This window comes from Taudactylus pleione, unplaced genomic scaffold (assembly GCF_031769625.1).
Source record: "Taudactylus pleione unplaced genomic scaffold, aTauple2 ptg000422l, whole genome shotgun sequence".
Taxonomy (NCBI): domain Eukaryota; kingdom Metazoa; phylum Chordata; class Amphibia; order Anura; family Myobatrachidae; genus Taudactylus; species Taudactylus pleione.
Genome location: NW_028284824.1, coordinates 1595747 through 1618401, shown reverse-complemented (window position 1 = coordinate 1618401; position 22655 = coordinate 1595747). Strand labels below are relative to the sequence as shown.

The 22655-nt window shown below is 44.0% G+C and overlaps 1 protein-coding gene across 2 annotated transcripts; it reads right to left on the bottom strand.

Annotated features, from left to right (window-relative positions):
- Window positions 1-2269: 2269 nt before the first annotated feature.
- LOC148506176 (heterogeneous nuclear ribonucleoprotein H-like) lies at window positions 2270-13491 on the bottom strand. 2 transcript variants are annotated; one of them, XM_088447186.1, is made up of 12 exons: window positions 13305-13491; window positions 12731-12855; window positions 11999-12154; window positions 11357-11500; window positions 9965-10103; window positions 9235-9407; window positions 8957-9028; window positions 8770-8876; window positions 7473-7608; window positions 6464-6547; window positions 4985-5077; window positions 2270-2745 (listed from the first exon to the last, which is right to left on the bottom strand). In XM_088447186.1, the coding sequence occupies exons 2-12, from the start codon at window positions 12816-12818 to the stop codon at window positions 2627-2629; spliced, it is 1311 nt and encodes a 436-aa protein (XP_088303312.1). In that variant the 5' UTR covers window positions 12819-12855; window positions 13305-13491; the 3' UTR covers window positions 2270-2626. The 2 variants fall into 2 exon arrangements, with proteins under 2 accessions (XP_088303312.1, XP_088303311.1); XM_088447185.1 differs by having other exon boundaries at window positions 4985-5080; window positions 13305-13490.
- Between the last annotated feature and the right edge of the window lie 9164 nt (window positions 13492-22655).

Below are 22655 nucleotides of genomic sequence, written 5' to 3'. Positions count from 1 at the left end.
CTAACTTCTTTCTACCTAATCACCAAAACTCACAGCAAAACACTGAGTGGGTATCCAATTAGCAGCGGTAAAGTAGCACTGCTAATTGATCGCAGAGGGACTATCCACTTAGCCCTGAAGTGCTGCCTTACACAGGCACCTACCGCGGATATTTTTCAGGACCTGAGGTGTCCCGAAAAATCCACGCTAAGTGTTTTTTCACCACCTAAATGGCAAAAACATAGGACCCACGATAAGCTTGCAGACCTGTGTTTTTGGGAGAATTATCCTGATTTCAACAGACATATAAATAGGGTTAAAAGCAAAAAACATGTACAATTGATGAAAAATCAGATTTTTGCAGATCGCGACTATCCATTAGCACCTGGACAATGTTCAGGGCTAATTTGATACCCCCCCTCCCCGAGTCTAGGAATGACTTTAATGTTTGTATTTGGCTACCTGCCACAACATTGCACTGAGATCCCTACAAAAGCCGTCAACTTTTGTTTCAAGTCCTTATGTTTATTTTCAAGCAAGTTTCTTCTTATTTTTCCTCCTATTTTGTTGTATTCATGTGATCACTATAGCTATAATGACCGTATATATGGCCGGTTAGTCTGAACAGTTGTGTGGGAGATGTATAAATCGGTTAGTAATAGTATAAATTAGTACATAGAACTTTTTTTGCACACACATCTGAAAATGACAAAAGTACATATTGATCTGGCACTAATCTGAGCCCTAAAGCAGAACTCTTTCTGCATGTATTCCTTCTGTTGAGAATTTCCTCCAAATGGGTACGAATAGAGGAGCAGTATAGTGTATACCACAGTAATTAATATACAGCCTTAATTAATAAAAGTTAAACATTACTTTTAGCCTAATGTCCAAAGTGATTAATTCTTAGAATGGGAGTGTGATAAAATATTACCAAAAATAAAATTACACTTTGTCCCAATCTTCTGATTAAGAGGAAGACCACCACCACATAAGATGTGAGTTCCCACTTCTTGGACTATGGCCGTATTCAATTTGAGGCGAAAAGCCGGAATCCGCGGAAAAGTTTCGCCGATGACGTAATTTCAATTTGAAAGACTTTCCACCTCAATGTAATAGGCGGAAAAGTTTTGCCTATGAATAGCCGGCGAAAAAAGTGCAGAATTGGGGCTCTGGGGTGCAATGTTGCGGGAACCCCCGTGCAGCCTTCAGACAGTCCCCCAAAAGGTAAACTGCATCAAGTAAAAAAAAACCCACACTGAACCCCCCCCAAAAAACACTGAATTTGGGGGTAAAAAAAAAAAAAAAAAAAAAAAAAAAAATGATGTTTGAGGACAAAGTTAAAAACTAGCGAACTAGACTCGGGGAGGTCCAGGTATGCATACGGCTCCATGTATAAATCAAGACTGAGTTTTCTGCGAGCCAGCAGACACGGATTCAGGAGGAACTTGCTAAATGTGGACTTCATTCGACACAAGTAATGAACTTTTATAAATGCTGTATTTATTGCTCGCATTGTCGAGTTAGAACACTATACATAGGCAGATTAGAGGATACAAATAATCAACTTTGCAGTCTATACTGCTAACCTAGGCATCTGATGAAGAGGGTCTCAAATTAATTAAAATAGCTAGAACAGGTGGCCTGTGGAACTCCAGTTTTGAAATTACACATCCCAGCATCATCTGCCAGTTTTTCAATTAGGGAATGCTAAAAATTGTGGCAGGGTACGCTGGGATGTGTAGTTTCACAACGGTGTGGCCTGGACAGAGTTCCAAGGGAACAGTGATTACAGCTCGTTTAGGTTTATATGAGGCTCTATTGGAGTTCAATAACTTGTCAACTACTCATGCCTATACATTGATAAACGATAAAATTATCTTTTTCATAGTCAGCTGTTTTCCTAAGGCAGCAATTCCACACTCTGGAGGTACTGGTCCCTCTTAGCTAGCACAGACACTTTAAGCAAATCTGCTAAAAGAAGAATAAGTGAAACACTTGCTCAGGGTTTAAGTTTTTTTAGTGGTATTTAAAGCTTTCGCATATTGCACCTGGTGGTTTCATAACTCCCCAGCGATTATGTAATATCCTACAGTACAGATTATAAATTTGCAACAAGGAGTTCATTTACTGCACGATGATGATTGGTTAAGTAGGCTGGCTGTGGTCTGAAAAATTTCAGCTCTAGTGCAGGAGCAACTATAAGATAAGGTCTAAATAAAATAAAGGCACAGGGGCCAATGTTAAATGTACTAGTTATCTGCAATCAAAGAAACACAAGTCTTAAAGCTTCATTTTTCAGATTTATTGAACAAGATATACTTTGAGCAACACCTATACATATTCCAAGTCAAAAAAACAAATAGAAATAAAATATATAACTAGTCAAATTGAGTAAAGTCTGCAGCAGGCATGTTTCCCTTACCAGCACTGCAGAAGCAAATACAAATGCCATTTTTACAGGTGTCATACAAACACAAAATTGTAGAGTTTGAACATGTTTAAGTTACAATATTTAATATTGTTGAAAGTTCCAATACTGAAATATTAAGTTATTAAAATGGTCTCACAGTAAGCAATAGCTTAGAGAAAAAAAAAAAAAAAAAAGAAACCCCCCCGCAATGTCAGGCAACAACCCAAACAGTTCTTACATCCCCCAAGCAGCACTCATGCTCATGTTGCTAGACATTCCAGCAATTCCATTTACTCCCAATGATCCTCGTGTCCCATTGCTGTAGTAACTGCTATTTAACCCGCTCTGATTACCTAGAAGAGAAGAAACCGATTTAAAATAAATGTTTAACAAATCCACTTTTTTTTTTATCACAGGTGAGTTTATATTAATAATGTACAGGCAAAAGCTTTATTTGAGAACCCCCATCCCTTTCTGAAGTGGTTATACACCTGAACATCACATGTGCGTGTAGATCACAGGATCTCAAACTCGGTCCTCAGGACCCCAAACAGTGCATGTTTTGCAGGTCTCCTCACATAATTACTAGTGAAATAATTAGCTGCACCTGTTGATCTTTTAAAACATGTCAGTGAGTAATGAATACACCTGTGTGCGCCTGCTGGGTGACCTTGAAAAAGTGAACTGTGTGGGGTCCTGAGGACAGAGTTTGAGAACCACTGGTGTAGATCATTACAAATGCATGGATTATTGGGAGTTTGTCCCCACTTTGAACCCAACAGCCTATTTTACTCTGGGAAGGTTTTTCCGAGTAGATTTTGGAACATGGTAGTAAGGATTCAGCCACAAGAGCATTAGTGAGATCAGGCACTGATGTTGGGTAGTAAGGCCTGCGTTCCAATTTACCCAGGTGTCTGAAGGGGCTGAGGTCAGGAGCAAGCAAAGGTCTTCCACACAAAACTAAGACTTTTTTCTTTTTTATGGGCCTCAGAGCAGGGGCACTGTCATGCAGATGTATGAATGGGCCTTGCAAAGTTAGAAGCAAACACTAGAAACATAGAATGCTGCAGCATTTAAGGATTTCCCATTACTAGAACCTAGAGGCTCAGGGTTCAAACCGTGAAACATTCTCCTGGAACCCAACAAACCAAGAATCGCCCTCCAGATTAATGAAGCACGATCCGTCACTATTGGGAACACATTTCCACTCCCAGAGTCCAACGGCGATGTGCTTCACATCACTCCAGCCTATGTCTGGCATTGCAAACGTGGTCTTGTGCTTGCGTGCTGCTGCTCACTCATGGAAAGCCAATTCATAATAAGGTCATAAGCTGTGCAACATTGCTTCAAGAGGCAGTCTGGAAGGGTGTAGCGAAGGATGCAACCAAGAACCAAATTTTCCTGTTCTGTGAGCTAGTATAACTTACCTCTTCATGTCTAAAGCTGGGTACACAGATTTTCTGTCCAACCATCCAACTAGTTGATAGGTTGGAATGACAATCTGGTAAGGTATGAAAGCAAATGACAATCAGCAATTTGCTCCTAAACGCCAGAAAATGGCCGAAAACTGTTTAAATCAAACATTTAACAAACTTGTCTGAACGTCCATTTTCATCTGTTTTCTGGCATTTAGGAGCAAATTGCTGATCATCAGTTACTCCCCATACGTTATCAGATTTTCATTCCAATCAACTAGTTGGATAGAAAATCTTTACATGTGTATGCAACTTAAGCAGTTGCTACACCTATGAATTTCCACTTCACAATATGCTCTAGCAAGGCAGATGTTTGACAAACTGACTTGTTGGAAAGTTGCTATCCTATGTCCATGCCAGTTGGAAAGTCACCGATGTGTTAAGTATGATCCATTCTATTGCCGATGTTTACATATGGAGATTGCACATCTGCATTCTTGATTTCATTAACCTGTTACCAATGGTTATGGCTGAAATGTCTAACACTTTGTTTAAACTTTTAGGTGTTTTTGCCATGTAGTATAATTCCCTTGGCATTCAAGAGAATCTAGCTACTGTTGGAGACTTCCAGGTTGACAAGCCTGCTCAGCGAGAGTGTGTCCAGACTGAACAGTCGCTACGACTTGCTGAAAGGGTTGGTAACAGCTCTGACAACTAACAGAATATTTCGGTCATATCAACTGCTAAAATTTGACTGTCAAACCAGCAGCTTACTGGCTAAAAACTTATCTGGCCTTTGTGGCATTATGCAGCCAGCAATTTATATGTTGAAACCCCTATTGTTTATTGAGAAGATTAACATTTACAATAAAGTGTTACATTGACAGCCGTATACTTTCACCTCAATCTCCACACTCACTGAGACGTGCAACGTTAGAGCACAGATCTTGGACCACCACACACACGGAAAAAGAGTAACAGCATAGTACTATTCTGTATGTACAGTGTTAGTAGACTGGGATACTCTGTGTATCCTTCTATGTATTTATAGGGCAGCAGAGCAGCTGGATATAATTATTTTCAGTATTAGAATACTAGAATTTAAAGCGATACCAACCAGTCTGTCTTAACATGGGAGGGGGGGGAAATAAAATTAATTTATAAATGTAATAATTACCATAACCACTTAAATTGGCTTGACTTCCATATCCTGCCCCATAACTGCCACTCAGCGCCTGGGATCCAGGACTGCCATAATTTGTCTGCGTACCTGCTGCATAAAAATAAGGGAGGAAAGATTGTATACATACACAAATACAAGTAGTACTATTTCCATACTGATCCTAACAGCAGGAGTACTCAACATGCAGCCTTCCAGCTGCTGTAGAACTACACATCACAGCATGCCCGACCACAGTTTTGCCATTGGGGCAGAGTAGGCAACCTGTGGTCCTCCAACTGCTGTGGAACTACACATCCCAGCATGCCCTGCCAGTATTGCCATGTTGTGATGTTAGTATCACAGCAGCTGGAGGGCTGCATATTTAATACCTCTAAGTATTTATGTATAAAGAATGGATGAAAATCACCAAAAGCTAACATGCATTTGAATCACTGAATAGGGCAGAGCTTTTATAATGGAGGCCAACTCTGCCCAGTTCTAATGGAGACCTGGTTTGTAACCCGCTCTCACTGGTCTTGAGACATTTAAATAAAGAGGATTTCCATTCTCACACACCTTTGGTATATTGGTGCATGAGGTAACTCAAGTTTGACTTAAGGAAGAGGACCTCTCTTTACTGTACTGCTGGGGAACACCAGGTATTCATTATGGCTGGTCAGGCTTCCCCAGAAGCATGTCCCCAGTGCAGGTGCACTACATGTAGCTCTACCTTTAAATCCAGGGCGGAATACACAAGCAAGAGAGGAAAGCAACACTCTTCAAAAAGAGTTGTAGGTTTGTGAAGATCTATTATTGAACGTTATGTATTGGTGGTAAACACTGGAACCGGAAAACCGGCAGGTGCGCACTAAGCATTTCACACTTAAGACAGCCAGTGCTAGGATGTTGACAAGAAATATGGCTCAATTACTAAAAAATATAAATTGTGAACATATTTATAGGCTTAGCCGCATTCTGAAAGTAACAGAAAGGCAGTGCACGCTCATTTATAAAGGCAGCATCGCTGCATCTCCTCACTTCTTCCAGAGTCCTGGAAGAATGCAGACTTTAATATAAGCAGGGGCCCATCTACTCAGATTCCATTCTTCACTCCCGCACCCAAATTTGTCTCCCATTATCCCCTCATCCCATCTGTTCCTCTTTTCAGCCACTTCTCCCCCGCTTTACATGCACGGTTGTGTCTACCACCACATAACTGAATAAAAGGATGGCAGGTCTGAAGATGCAGAGTTTAATGCATTTTGCTGAGCATATCAGTAGGAAACTTCTGGCCTAAGGGTGATGTGAAATGAAGGAAATAAAAGGACGGCATGGTCCAAAATGTTTAGGAACCACAGAGGCTGTTCAGAGAGCTACAATAGTGATATTTTTTGCAGTTTTAGGGCGATTACTATGGAGAATTACTTATTTCTATACTGCCGAAAAATTTTAATTCATAGGACATGGACAGAAGAAAGGTAACCAGATACATACCAAGTCCACCCATCATTTGGCTGCCATAGACACTACTTGATCCTCCAGCTGTTGAATTTAGAAATAGTTCCACATATCTGTGCTCTGCAAAGTGTAAGATATGATCAAATACACTCAAATAGATATATTGTGAAATATAGCAAGACACTCATGAAGGTAAACGAGAGAAAAAAAAAAAAAAAAAAAGCCTATACAGTAATGTGTCCATTGTGAACATCTAGGGTGCAAAACTGTATTCGCACACTGCGGCAAAATGTCCACACACTTTTCTTACATACGAGTCTCCTCTGCGTCTACTACACTGCTCGTGCTTCCTTAGCGATCCCAAAAAGTACTCTGGTTCCTTTTACGCAGTCTCATACACCCACCTCTAGAATAGTGTGTAAAGGGCAATACACGGGACAATTCGCTCCCCAAACGAAATAGTACTGTGTCTCCCCGGGAGGGGTGTGCTCAGTGTTGTCATTGACACTGAGCACAAACACTGAACGCAATAAAAATCGATTCGTTCGTTTTGGGGCTGAAACGGGATGATTTTTTGAACGATAACGATATTGTTAACGACCAATCGTTTAAAAAATAGTACCGTCTGTATGCACCTTAACCCTACTTCATAGGCAGGCCAGATAGCCCCATTCCACATGTGTAATAGTCAATGGGATCTGTGTATCTTAGTTTGCTTGGAGCATGGTGTGTCCTGCATTTGTCACCTTTTGCCATGTGTTTACCCTGTCGTTTTTAACTTGCTCCATGGTTCTGGTGTTGATTGGGGTTGTAAACAGCATTCTAAATATGATTTTGTTTGTGCAGAATAGCATATATGTGAACTCTTTAGAGCAATGCCCAAGGAGGAGATCAAAGATGTGTTTTAGTGGCTTCTGTGCCCTGCTGTAATTTTGGTATTGACTAGCAATGAGTGAATCCTTACAACTGTACCATGATGCCTTCTAAACAAAAAGGCAAAGTTACATTTTAAAGTTGCAGAAAATGGTACTGAATAGTTACTTACGCATATTAGCTTTGTCTTTGGACATTGCGGCCACAGCATCCTCATGAGTTGCAAATTCAACATCTGCTTCCCCAGTTACTCTGCCATCAGCTCCAATTTCAATGTGAACTCTCACCGGGTTTAAAGGAGAGAAGAACTATAGACCCCCCCCAAAAAAAATAAAAAATATGTTTTAATGTGTGAAGAAAAAAAAAAAACAAAACACATTTTATAAAATGCTAAATAACCGCACTGGACTGGGTAGAAGAGGGGGGAGGCTATGAAGCTGCAAAGCTTGCCTTTAATGCAGTGTGGGCAGAGGTGGAAGGGACAGACTGACATCTGGCTCTTACATGCATACATTCTGGGGATCTACTATAAATATTCTCCCACATTTTACTTTGTAAAACAACCTCTAGCAAAATCTTTCACGGTTGGTTTCTAAAAGCTCTGCAAATCATATTCAGTGCCCTGCAAATACACACACAGCGGCTACACATCACCTTCTTAAGGGTGCTTTGCACACACTGAACAGACAGCAAATAATAGCGTTCCCGCTAGGCTGTTTTAGCGGGGCGCGGCACCCTGCCCTCCTTCTGGAGGGCAAAAAGCACCCTGCCCTCCAGGAGGAGGGCAAAAAGCACCCTGCCCTAACAGCCTGCGGGAGCCGTTCTCACCCGCGGGACGCAGTGTCCCGCGGGTGGACAAACATGTGGTGATCCGGTCACCGCCGGAGAATAGACGCCGGGTGCATGCGCCCGGCATCTATTCTCCCTTTCTGCAGCGCTTGAGGGCTGCCCGGCATGTCCGTAAGCGCCGGGCACGCCCCCAAGTATGATGAAAAGGGGATGCGTCTTAGACACGCCCCCTTTTCGGACGCGCGCGCACAAGATTGCCCTCTCTAGCTCCGGCGCCCTGCCTGCCGCCGGAGCTAGAGGGAACACTAAAATAAGGAACCCATGATGGATGTGTGTGGGATTTTAATTTAGGTTTCAAAAGAATCTGCCATAACACTCATGAAAATGCATGATCTGCTTGGCATGTTCTATTTAAACATGTGATGTGCCCCACCTATTTGAATTGTAAGAGGGGGCTATGTTCCCACAATCCTCTTTAAAAAAAAACTACTCACATTTTGATTAGGAATGCCTAACAAGTATTTGCTCTGTCCCAGAACATCAATAGCTATATAGCATAGATTCTAAAGTGTGAAACTTAAGACCTGCAATGTTTAATTCCTACAGGCAAGTGAACGGAGTACTTTAGGTAGTGTAGCATAATGCATGTAAAACTAGGATAACTGTAGCTGTATACTCACAGTATAAATGTCTGTTTCTGTTGCCCTATAAGGGAGACCTCTCATATGCACACAGTGACCAGTTGTGCTCTGAAAACTAGTCCCATCACCATACCTTTGATCAGACACTGAAGAAAAAAATAAAATAAGAAATCAGGGAAAGATCACCTCATGACGAGACAAAGCCAGAATAAAAACTCCTATATACCTCTTGCAAACCTCTGGTCTGCTCCAAAAGAATATTCATTATATCCATTATACTCCTCATAGCCACTATAGCCTGCACAAGAGAAAACACAAAAAGGTTTTGTATAGTTATGATTGATAAAACTATTTATGTGGTAACAAATGTGAATGTTGCACAATTAGAAAGTTCCAAAAGGGAAAGCCTTCCCTTCTACAAAATTAACATGCAGGTGGGACAAAGATCTCCCAAAAACACATTAACAAAAAAATAAAATCACTATTACACATGTATAGACTTACCTCCTCCATAAGCACCACGCCTCATCCGGTCAAACCCTCTTCCCAAGTTATTGTAACCTCTTCCAGCACCTGGTCTGTCATAGGGGCCTGGGCGTTGCATACCAAATTGCTTCCTGGGAGGATCATAGTGTGTACGAACCTCTGCACGACTGCTTTTGAAAATTTCTATGTACCTAAAAAGGAGAATAAAAATAAATAAGTAATTTAAATAAAAGTGTAATGACAATATAATCTCCCTAAGAACACTAAGCCATTAGTTAACGGGAAGTGCAGAGTTTCATTATTATACTTTTGTCTATGTTTAAGCATCCGAGTTATATCATTCATTGTTATTATTAAATAAACCTTGTGGATTGTGTGGTCTGTCTACGTGGTATGTCATCCACTACTATCATAAACATAATGCACAAGTACAGTGGAATTTATTTTATTTTTTTTTTTATGCACACAGTCTGTGCACAGCATTTAAACCATAAGTGCAAAGAAGCCTTGTGTCTAGTAATCAATTTATATTTTTACACCATACACATTATAATTGAGTAAACAAAACAGGTAAAGCATCACGTTTTCTTATGGCAATACTAATCCTAGAATACATTTTAAGCCAGGCTGAATACACTTTAGTGCTTTAACTTACATGTCTTATAGATTAACATCAACAAGGCGAATATTTGGTTAATTATATGCAACTATACCATAAGAAAAGTGACATCCAACCATCCATCCCCACCTGTGCCCTATTCTCTCCTTGTGTTTCTTTAGAGCCTTTTCAGCTATTTCCTGTGAAGCAAACTGCACGAAGGCCTCCCCCGTACTCCTCCCCTGGAAGTCCACCGGCAATGTTATCCCATTTGGCACGATTTCCAACCCTTCAACCCAAGGACAAATAACCCCAGTGGGGGGTTAACATTAAAAATTTACAAACCCAGACAAGACATCTTTTCTGTATTTTTGTTTTTGTTTATACACCAGAAGACATACGGCAGTAAACAAACATGTTACTATTGATATAAAAATTAAGGGGATATAAAAAAATAAAAATATATATATATATATAAAAAATAAATAAATAAATAAATGCACATACATAAAAACACAATTCAATATGGAATCATAGGCCCAAAAAGGAGCCCATACCAACAAGGCTGTATTGGGACAATTCCCCGTTCTGCCGCCGCCAGGGGATAGGAGAAATCAAAAAACGTTTTGGACAATCCCGATTCAGACCCGAAAATGGTCAAGATCGGAGAAAGTCATGGATTTTTAACACGTTGAATATCCCCAACATATTGCCAATGGAGGTCCACCGATTGGATTTGGCAGAACAGGGGAAAAAAAAAAAAAAAAAAAAAAAGGTAGTATGTAGCCCCGTTTTGGACAAAACCTCTTATCCTCCCTAAATTGAACTACTGCTCATGATGTAGCAGAGAGCATGTCATATAGCAAGCTTAAAGAACAGAAGGAAAAAAAAAAAAAAGGAAAAAAAAAGCAAAGCCCTCTGCAGTGTATCTCCACCTCACCTGTCACCAGATAAATGAAGGCCCAAGTTTACATCAAATTGAATGCTCCAATATGCTGCTGTGTACACTTAGAAGTTTTCTTTTATCTGAGTACCTGTATTAGTTCACATTGCAGACACAGGTTTTGAATCGGCAATATGCCACATACAGGACGTCATGTTTGATTAAACCTCAACTTCAGTGCTGTACAAGCAATGAGATTTAGTTTACTTAAAACAAAGCTCTGAGCTCATGTCCAAATCAGCATATAGTCATCTATCACATAAGAAAATGCAGGGTTATTTGAAAACCACAATGGGGACAGAGCTAGGGGTATTACTGCAAACAAAAAAATTTAAAGCAAGTTTATGAATGCTGAAATTGAATTTTTATATTGTGGTGCAAATTACTCAAACATGGGGAGAATTAAAAAAAAAAAAATTAAAAATAAACAACCACACAACCTGGAGATTGACATCTGCAAAACAAAAGTGGAACCACGGTGCCTAAGTTGTAAAGTGACAAAATATATCCCCTTCCATGTAACATTATCTTAACCTCAAGAATACTTGTTAGAGCAAAAACAAAAATCCAAACTCTACATCCTTAGTTCTGAAACATACCTGAAAAAAACTGCACAATTTCCTCCTTGCTGCAGCCAAATGGTAGGCCTCTTAAACGAACAAAGCCATCATTTGCAGTATCGGGACTGTTTGGACCGGTGTGCTTCAGAACCCAGTCCATTTCAACACTGTTGGACTTGAAAACTGTAAGATACAAAGCAATGTAAAACAAGAAACAAGATCCTACCTTGACAAAAAAAAATAAATATACAATTACACATTGTGTGTCTACATTGATAAATTCTCTCAGGAAACATTTCACCTGCAGATGTAGACGTACTCTGAAAGTACTGTATGGCTTATTTTAATAGCCACTATCTACTTCTGCTAAAATAGCACATTTATCCTATTGCCATTACAGCATGGACGGAGCCAGTAAGACTCACTTCTAACATGCCTGTGTCCAGTTTTAATAGCAAACACATTGCGCCCTGCCATCATTGCAAGTTTCCACTCACACGCCATAGATGTCCAGCTGCAATTCACAATGAATTGAACCTCATTACCACCATTTGTCTCCCTCCCTCATCAACACCACTATCTTCACCTATAGAGTTTCTGGCAAAACCGCACAGAAACGCAATGGTATAAACTCACAATAGCCCAGCAATAGTACAGAGTATCCCAATATGTAGCCTGTACCTTCCACATATCTGTGTCCCATGGTCTCCCGGTCTTTCTTCAGTGCTTGATTTAGGTCATCTTCCGTTTCAAACTCAACAAAGGACTCCCCGCTTGGCCGCCCTTCTCGGGTGTAGATGAAGTGAACTCCGCAAGAGCCATTTAAGATTTTGGATTCTGGGGTGGAGTATAAAATAAATAAACATACAAATACACACACCCTAAAGGCCCTCCTAGCAATAAGGAAAACTGCATGGTGCCCTCACTTGATATGATACCAAGAAAGTCTGAAGGTGCAGCACTCAGGACAAGAAATGAAGGCAAGTAGCAGAATACGGATTCAATGTTTCCGTGCTACTTTATTTGGCAGTCATCCTGATGACCGTACTGAACAAAGTAGCACTGAAACGGTGAATACACATTCTGCTACTTGCCTTCATTTTGTATTTGCTTATTTTGTACTGTAAATGTAAAGCACTTTGAGTCCTTTAGGAGAAAAGCACTATATAAATAAAATTATTTTTATTAGTAAAAAAAAAAAAAAATTATATATATATATATATATATATATATATATATACACACACACACGTTTATATATATACACACACACGTTTATATATATACACACACACGTTTATATATATACACACACACACACACATTATATACACACACACACACACACATATATATATATACATACATACAAGAGAAAGGAGGAGGCCTGGCTGAATCATCCCCCGCACTCACCCGTGAAGAAACTCTCTATCTCATCCGCTGAGCAGGACCAGGGCAGACCCCGGATCTTCACCACGTAGCCCTCTCCGCCTTCCGACATCTTCTCTCCCTGGCTGGCTGGGGCGGGGCTATAGAGGCTGCGGGGAGGGGAGGACACGTGATTACAGATTAGGAGGATTCCGTCACAAAGACAAAATGGCGGCGGCAGCGCGCCTCACTGAGCAGCCCAAGCACACGGCGGTTACCGGACCGAACCACCGGTTCCGCTCGCCCGTTAAAAAAACAAAAAACCGCCAGTATACATATACACACAGACACACGTTTAATGACCTGTTGCTCCCACAACCGGGGCGTTCCCAGCGTTAGACTCACACGAAATAAAAGCATAAACGTGACTGGAATTGGCCATTGTGCGCGGCGGCAGAACGTGTAACCGGCCGGGTAAGGTTTCACATGAATAAAATAAATACTAAACCCGTTAGAGAAATATTAATGATCCCGGTGAGAGCACAGCGGGCGCACAGCTAATGCAGCCTGTGGCCTACAATAGACGACAAAGGGCTGGTGCCAAGTGCACGAAACCGACCTGTCCGTAATGCACGCAGGGCCGCCGGCTGCACACGATGAGATTCCCCGCCTGTGTCCTGCAGTGTCTCCTCAGTCACGGTGCCGCAGCTCTCAGTCACTCCCGGGCCTAGTGAGCAGCAGCGAGACAGTAATAAGGCGGAACCTAGCTGCGTGCTGCTGCTGTTATTACTGCCCGCCCAGCGCCTGCGTACATGGAGGAGGCGGCAATGGCTCCTCCTGCTCTCCCATTGTGTATTCATCCTGTTATGTACACAATGCCTCCGGCTCCCAGTCCTCATCTTGCTGCTGCACTGTGGCAGATGCTGGGGCTGCTGAAATGTGGGGAACCAGCTATTCCCTGCTATCAGGAGCATATACTACTCCTATGGGACTCCTGCTCTGCTCTTCCACAGTTTATTATAAAAAGGCTGATTTTAGAGCTACTTTTAACAATACTTAATTACAGGCGGCATATTTTGTTTTGTATTAACATTGCAAACGCCTCCGATGAGGCCCCTTGGCATCCTCCTCGGCACCATCTGCTCTGTTGCTGGCAGCTAATTGCTGACATTGACGGCCTGCTGTGTAATGCGCATGCGAGGTGGCCGTCTGCACATGTGCATTGCACTTTCACCCAGCGGGGACTCGGCAAAGCCTTGAAGGCTTCGCTGACACTGGAATGGCTAAAGGTGCCCACACACTAGGCGTTCAGGTCACGATCCGATATCGTGTCCGATTTCTCCCTGCAGTCGTGGGCACGATTTGGTGTTGGAAACAATCCAAATTGACCCAAGATCTATCGAGCATCCTATACTATTCCAGTGCATCGTGATAAGATTTTCAGATCTTGCCTGCAGCATTGGCATCGTAATCGTGAGTAGAGACAACTAGGACATATTTTACACGATTTGTCGTCCCAATGCGTCAAAATCGGGCTGATTGTGTAAAATATTGCCTAGTGTGTGGGCACCTTTAGTCCTGGTAAAGCCATCTGTGACAAACAGCACTAAGATAAGCTGAATACTGAATGGAGGACATCATTTCTTTAGTGTGCGCTGAAGGGGTTATGTGTCGTTAAATGGAGCCCTTCGCACCAAGAAATTATGTTCACTTAAGTAAAACAAGCTATTGCTGGGTTGAGACTGAAGATTTATATATAGCGAGTAGTATGTTAAAGCAGCAGTCCCATGTACAATATTATTTTCTTTAACCACTTAACTAACAATTTCTTTTTCTAAAAATCGCTCTGGCAGAAAGCCATGAATAAAGACTGGTACCAAAACATCCTCCAAGTGGAACTTCTCCCAACCATCCAAGAACAATGCCTTTTCAAGCACGATGAAGCACCTTGCCATAAGTCAAACATGATAACTACAGTAAGTGGCTCGGGGAACAAAACATCAAAATTTTGGGTCCATGGCCAGGAAACTCCCCAGACCTTAATCCCATTGAGAACTTGTGGTCAATCCTCAAGAGGCAGGTGGACAAACAAAACCCCACAAATTCTGACAAGACTCCAAGCATTGTTTGGGCAAGAATGGGCAGCCATCAGTCAGTATGTGGCCCAGAATTTGATTGACAGCAGGCCAGGGCGAATTGCAGAGGTCTTGAAAAGAAGGGTCAACACTGCAAATATTGACTCTTTGCATAAACTTAATGTAGTTGTCAATAAAAGCCTTTCACACTTATGAAATGCTTGTAATTTTACTTCAGTATACCATCTGACAAAAAGGTCTAAAAACACCGAAGCCGCAAACTTTCTGAAAACCAATACTTGTGTCATTCTCAAAACTTTTGGCCATGGCTGTACATTCAGTGGTGCAGATCATATTAAAAGACGCACCCCAATGCATTAGTGCCGCTGCGAATGGGCATCTCAGAATGAGCTGTGGCATTAACATAGAGTTGCAGCCACCTTAGAATCAGACTAGTAATGTTCAATATTGCCTAGAACGGCACTTTATATTAAGTGAAACTGCAAACCTCATCAGATGTATACATTTAATATTTAAAACATTTTTAATGAAGTCAAAGTTCAATCAACCAGTCTACTGTACATACAGTGGTACCGATCATATTAAAACATTATTAATTAAGACTTCAAAGTTATTATTTAATTGGAGAGCATTATTTTATTGTATTAAATATGTAAATGTAAAAGCTGGGACATTTGCACTTTGAGTCCTAGGAGAAAAGTGCTATATAAATAACTTTATTATTACATTGATGGAGTGCCAACAAACACTTGCTACATTACTTTAAATGCAGAAACCGACAATTTTTTTTTACTTTGGTTGGAATAGAAATCACAAGCCTACACTACAAATAACTAGTACCTTACCGTTAAGCCAAGGTACTACTACCAAAGTATTTCTGCCTTTGCATTCCACGTCCCTTTATATGTTATTCTTCCTGAAGTCAAGAAAATATTGTCTTTCTTCTTCGGGTTCCGTAGGGTCCATAGGAATTACCTTGGGATATATAGTTGGACGACGTCCATTGCACCAAACAGCAAAGTTTTGGAGGTCCCAGCATGCACTGGTCCTCCTCCCAATATCCCCAGCCACAGGCATTCAGTTTTTTTGTTTGGTGCGCAGCAATACGCACCTGTTATACAGTGGGACTGCTAGGCAGTCCTAAGCTTTTTTTATGTTTTCTTACCTTAAGTTATGAAACTTCATGAGTTTAGCGGTACCAGCGCCAGGATAGATGCTCTACTGCGACTCCATCTACCTCCGCCGACGGCCGATACACCAGATCGCTGCATTGCCCTGAGTGTTTTCGGCCAGCCTCAGCATGGCTTAGCTGGTGGCCGGAAGACGCTGAGGTCCGGGACTGCGGTCGGGGAAACGGAGATGTCAGGTAAGGATCCCCTTCAGGGAATCATGTGCGAGCAGTCCTCAGCCTCGGGTGTTGAGGCGCAGCAGAGGCCGCTGCGTGTGAGAGTTGCACTCGTAACACAGATGATTCCTCACTACGGCGGTCGAGGCCTTATTGTCTGTTGCTGGGGATGGGTGGCAGGATGCACTAGTGCGCACTGGTCGGCGTCTTGCCACGTAGTGCAGTGTACCTGGCCGTTAATAGACGCAGCTATGGGGAGATTGGCGCTACCCCGGCTGCTCCTCACCCCAGACGCTAACTTCCGGCTAAAGATTTCCAGCGTCTGGTATAAATGACCTCCTCGTGCATGGGAAGCGCGCAGTTTACCATTTGCATGGCGGCTGCACTGGAGTTCTCAGAGGTTTGGGTCAGTCTTTCTGTATAACTCTCCCTTGGGTTTGGTATATAGCATACTCTATATCCTACCTTCCCCCGCCGGGGGTTGGTTTAGTTGATTGAGTACACATTGCGGACACAGTTGCACGTCTTTTATTCATTGAATGTGACTGTGTGCTAGCTGCTGTATGTACACTGCCTATGTTTCACAAACTGTCAGGTATTACTATTCCTGTGTTTCCCCTTGTCCTTTTAAAGGTAGGGTGCGTCACTGATAGTAAAAAGTCACATTACTTGGTATTGCATTGTTCTGTCAATTATGTCAGTTGATAAAGAACCAAGAGCCTGATTCAGACCCGCTCGTAAGCGGGTCGATGTTGCCCAAGTGCGCATGTGCACGACGGAGGCGGCTCCGTCGTGCGCATGCGCGAGGCCCGAATAACGACGGCCAAGCCATCGTTATGGTTCTTGCACCAAAGGGGGAGTGCTGTCGATGGTGATTGACAGCACGCCCCCTTTGGTGGCGTGCCGGGGGCGTGGCTGCCCAGACGGAGGCATTCCCATGGGAACGCCTACCGTCTGGGGCCGGCCCCACTGACATCACTAGTGATGTCAGTGGGAGTGCTTTTGGCTCTGATAGAGCCAAACGCACTCCAGGGCTTGCGGCAGGGAGACCCTACTGCAACGGTCTCGTCGCAAGCCCAATGGTCTTGACCATCGCGACCATCATTTTGGCCGCTCGCTATAGCTGTGAGTGGTCACCCACAGCTATGCGAGCGGCCAGGAGGCCGCTCCAAAAAGGAGGAGGGACGGCCCTGATTCAGAGCGAGCACTTATAAGAACAGGATGTGAATCTGGAAGGGTTCTGTAAAAGTTGCAGAAAGCAGGTGCCTGGTGGGTCTGTTAATACTGCAAATCCTGTATCAGCTACGGAACCTTCTTGGGTGGCTGTCACTCCAGAGGCACTGTCTTTCCTAATAAACAAGGTCGCAGAGGGGCGGACTCCAGTTACCTCAGGCTATGGGATTTCCACAGCGGGTTCTCCCTATTTTTTTACCAACTACATCTACGACCAGAAGACAGTGGCCATCTCGGTCCTTTCAGTCGCAAGAGACAAAGAAACAGTCCTCAGCTAAAAGACAGCAGTCTCAGAGAAAGGGACTGCCCAGAAAGCCCTGGGCAAACAAGCGTCCAACAGCTAAACCAGACGGTAAGCCTGTTGGCTGGAGGATGTCAGGGTTGGAGGCCCACTGCTACAGGACCTGGCATCAGACGACCACTGATGCCTGGGTACGGGAGTTGGTATTTCGTGACTATGCCATATCATTCAGAAGCCGCCCCCCTCGGAGGTTCGTGGTTATGGATTTGCTAAGGGACCCAGTCAGAATTCGGGTGTCAGGGTTCAGCCTAGGATCGGCTATCTCTTACCTCTGTGCCGGCTTCCCCTGACTTCCTTGTGGTCAGACGCCTGGTGCAATGAGGGGTGTGATGCTGAGTATTCTACCTTAGGCGCTTTTGCAGACTTCCATGGTTGGCTGTGTGTTTTGGGGATCAGAGTTCCCATCATGGGCGCCGCCATGACAGTTCCTCTCATGTGACAGTCCTCCTAACCAATGGTAGCATGATCTCAGTCAGCTGACGCTGTGCTCCAGTAATCTGCTACCCCTGGGTATAAATCCGCCTCTAGAACTCCAGGAAGTTGCCTGATCAACAGTTGTCAATCCTAGTTTACTAGTTGAGTTTTGTTTCAGGTTCCCTCGGATTCCAAGCCTTTGTTCCAGTGCTTTCCAGCGAGCAGCAGAGCTATAACATTCCTGCCTGTGTTCCAAGCCTCCAGTGTCATTCCTGAGAGCCACAGAGCTATAACATTCCTGCCTGTGTTCCAAGTCTCCAGAGTCATTCCTGTGAGCCACAGAGCTATAACATTCCTGCCTGTGTTCCAAGTCTCCTGTGTATTATCCTGTGAGCCACAGAGCTATAACATTCCTGCCTGTGTTCCAAGTCTCCTGTGTATTCCTGTGAGCCACAGAGCTATAACACTCCTGGCCTGTGTATCTAGCCTCCAGCGAGCTACAGTGCTTTTATAGCTCTGTGTGTGTTGGAGTTCCAGTGTCTCCTTTCAGCACCAGGGTGATTAATATCTCTACCTGTGCATGCTGTTTTGTGATTCCCAGCTACAAGGTTATCCTGAGTGTTTCACAGCTGCACCAGTTACAAGCTACAAGTGTTCCTGTGAGCAACAGTGCTGATTACATCCCAGCCTGAGAGCTTAGGCCCTCATTCAGAGCTGCTCGCTAGCGGCCGTACGCTCGTTCCAAGCGATGTTCGCACATCTGCGCATGCGTACGGTTTTTAGTACGCATGCGCGAACCAGTCAGTGCGGCCGAAAATCGTTTGTACGCTATATAGCGAGTGCCTGCTATTTTGAGTGACAGAATGAGGCGTATGTGGGTGGTAACAGGGGAAGGTGCTTGAAAACGGGGGAGTGGAATTCGAACGCAGGCGTGCTAGAAGGTCAAAACGGGCGTTTTAAGGGAGTGCATAATTAATACAGCAGCATCATTGACCACGTCACTTGGTTTTTTTTAACTCAGAACTGCTCGCAAAATAGCGGTTGAAAAAACCAACCACAAGAATAGCGAGCAGTTCATACGCTGTACGATGTACTCGATTAATCTAATAAATAGCGGACATGACGTATGGTGCGAGCGGCCAGGGGGCGTTTTTAACAAATAAACGAGCGTATGTTTTGCTCGCTCGTTCAGACTTAGAGGTGTGAACAGACTGCAATTTGCGAACGGATCATTTGAATAGCCACCCCTTGTTTTTGAACGAACGACCGCAAATAGCAAACGGCTCTGAATCAGGCCCTTTGTTTTCAGTGACACTGCAATTCCATCTCTGCCTGAATATTTGCTACCAGTGTCTCCTGTGAACTACAGTGCTATTCCATCACTGCCTGAATATTTGCTACCAGTGTCTCCTGTGAGCTACAGTGCAATTCCATCTCTGCCTGAACATTAAAGTTACCAGTGTCTCCTGTGAGCTACAGTACCATTCCATCTCAACCTGTGTATATTACCAGTGCCATTCCGTGTGGCTAAGTGTGCCCACACACCGTTCCCTGTGTATCCTTTGTGTGCCACCCCGCAGTTCAAGTGCTATTTACAAGTACCTCACAAACAGCATTTCCTGGTGAATCTCCCGGTGCAATAGTGCCTTGGTTAGGCACTTCCCTTGGGCCACTGACATTCGAGTCTCTATTCCCACGGGGCTTGGATACCTGGTCAAAGGACCGCGACCTGCCTGCAGGGTGCAGCTAAACCCATATCCCACTTGGAGGGGTCACTGGCGAACACCTCCCTGCAGGTTAGACTCCGCACCTTTGACCAGGTCTCGTCAACATCCAAGACCTGTGGATGAGGAGTCCTGATGTCCAGGCCAGTTCCCCGAATTCTTCCAAACTACCATCACAACCCCTCACTAGGGGATTCCAGTACGTCAAACCTGACATCGGGCCTACCAGGATTTGGTGGAGGCCCTTCTGAAAGCAGAGGTGGTCGCCCCAGTCCCTGTGAAGGAACAGGAAATGGGTTACTACTCAACCTTATTTTTAATCCAAAAGCCCAATGGGTCATACAGACCTGTTCTAAATCTGCAAACTGTCAACAAGTTTGTCAGGACACCAAAATTTCACATGGAGACTTTACGGTCAAGCATGTTGGCAATGGAACCAGGGGACTTCATGGTTTCACTTGATATTCAGGATGCATACCTGCATGTCCCAATCACAAAACCCCACCAGAGATTTCTCAGGTTTGCAGAAAGCCAACGTAATTTTCAGTTCCAGGGCCACAGCTCCAAGGGTGTTTACGAAAGTAATGGCGGTCATGACGGCCTGTCTCAGGCATCAGGGAATCAGAATCCTGCCATACCTTGTCGACCTTCTCATACTTGCTCAGTCGCAGGAGACATTACTGTGTCATCTATGGATGATAGTAGCTTGCCTACAGGAGCACGGGTGGGTGATTAACTGGAAGAACAGTGGGTACTGGAGTGGGTACTCCTCACCACAGACTCACGCCTCAGAGGGTGGGGAGCAGTCATAGGTCAGCACCCTTTCGAGGGAAGGTGGACAGGCCTGGAAAGTTGTCTGCCAATAATGTGTTAGAGTTCCGGGCAGTGCACAAGGCACTTCTTCAAGCGCAGGACCTTCTTTGGGGCAGCCACATCCAAATTCAGTCCAACAATACGACAATAGTGGCCTATATAAACCATCAGGGAGGCACACGAAGCCCAGCGGCGATGAGAGAGGTGGCAGGGATTCTGCGGTGGGCAGAGAGCCATCTTCCAGAGATAACAGCTGTGTTCATCCCAGAAGTGCTCAATTGGGAAGCAGACTTCCTAAGTCGCCAGGATATACACACCGGAGAATGGACTCTTCACCCGGAAGTGTTTCAAACTCTTGTGGACAAATGGGGGCTACCAGAAGTAGACCTGATGGCGTCACCTCACAATTACAAGGTCCCCAGGTACGGGTCCATGACAAGAGACTCCTCAGCAGCCTCCATGGTCGCTTTGTCAGTAAAATGGGACTTCAAACTGGCATACCTGTTTCCTCTGATCTCCCTTCTCGCAAAGGTGGTCAGGAAGTTCAAACAGAAAGGCGGCAGGGTGGTGCTAATAGCTCCTGCAGGGCCCAGGAGGCATTGGTTTGCGGACCTGAAGCGTCTATCAGTAGACAGTCCATTTCCACTGCCTATGCGACAAGACCTGCTAATCCAGGGTCCACGTCGTTACCAGGATTTACCCCGACTGCCTTTGACGGCTTGACTCTTGAGTCTTCCGTGTTAAAAGCCAGGGGGTTTTCTTCGTGGGTGATACAGACAATGCTCAGGGTACGGAAGCCGGCCTCTGCGCGCATATATCACAGGGTCTGGCGGTAATTTTTCCTGTGGTGTCATAACAGGAAATACGACCCTAAAATATTTCAGGTGGCTAGAGTGCTGGGGGTTCTCCAGGCTGGATTGGACTTGGGTCTTCGCTGGCCACCTTGAGAGTTCAGGTGTCAGCTTTGATGGTGTGGTTCCAGTGCAAAATTGCTTCTCTGCCAGATGTAAGAACAATCATGCAGGGGGTACTGCGACTGCAGCCTCCTTTCCTCCCACAGGTAGCACCGTGGGATTTGTCTCTGGTTCTCAGGGCGTTTCAGACACATCCCTTTGAACCTTTGGCTAAAGTGGAGTTGAGATGGCTGACGGCGAAAACACTTTCTCCTGGCCATCTCGTCAGGTGTCTGATCTGGCAGCTTTGTCATGTCGCTCCCCGTACTTGGTGTTTCATCCGAATAGAGCTGTCCTCCGGACCAAGGTGGGTTATCTCCCAAATGTAGTTTGCCATTTCCATATTAATGAGGAAATTGTGGTCCGGCCTTCCAGACTTCAGGCCTGTCTACAGGCGAAGCTTTACTTGATGTGGTCCGAGCTCTCAAGATCTATGTGGACCGAACCAAGGCCGTCAGGAGAACAGACTCATTGTTTGTGTTATATGGATTCCACAAGAGAGGCTGGCCAGCCAACAAGCAGACGTCTCGCTGGCTTCGTATGACCATCTCACAGGTCTATATGCAGGCGGGTTTGCCTGTACCTAATAGGGTGACAGCCCATTCTACTCGGTCTGTAGGACCGTCATGGTCTTCTTTGAGTACGTTTTTTTTTATAAAGTTCTATGCTTTTTATACGTACACCTCCCAGGATGCTTCCTTTGGGCGGCGGATTCTCAGGAGCATCCCCACCCCTAAGGACTGGTTTAGGAAGTCCCAAGGTAATTCCTGTGGACCCTATGGAACCCAAAGAAGAAATACAGAATTATGGTATGAACATACCTGTTGATAATTCTTTTTCTTCGAGGTTCATAGGGTCCACAGGGCACCCTCCCTGATGCACCTGGCCTCAGAGGGACCCTATTCTTAAGACTATGGGCCAAATGCAATAGGGTGAGCGTTTAGAAAATGTGGGAGTTTTCTCAGAGTCCGAGAACAAAGCAAAAGAGCAAACTCGCATCTTTTTCAGACTCAAAAAACTCACAATTTAAAATCTCATCCAGATATTTTCCCATTTTGAAGAGAAAACTAGACCAATGTGAGAGTTTACTG

Coding starts and splice junctions, on each gene's coding strand:
- LOC148506176 (XM_088447185.1), bottom strand. CDS start 12,818: ATGTCGGAAGGCGGAGAGGGCTACGTGGTGAAGATCCGGGGTCTGCCC. Junction 9,408..9,964: donor AAGGAGAGAATAGGGCACAG/GTGGGGATGGAT, acceptor TCTCCTTTTTAG/GTACATAGAAATTTTCAAAA. Junction 8,877..8,956: donor AGACCAGAGGTTTGCAAGAG/GTATATAGGAGT, acceptor TTTTTTCTTCAG/TGTCTGATCAAAGGTATGGT.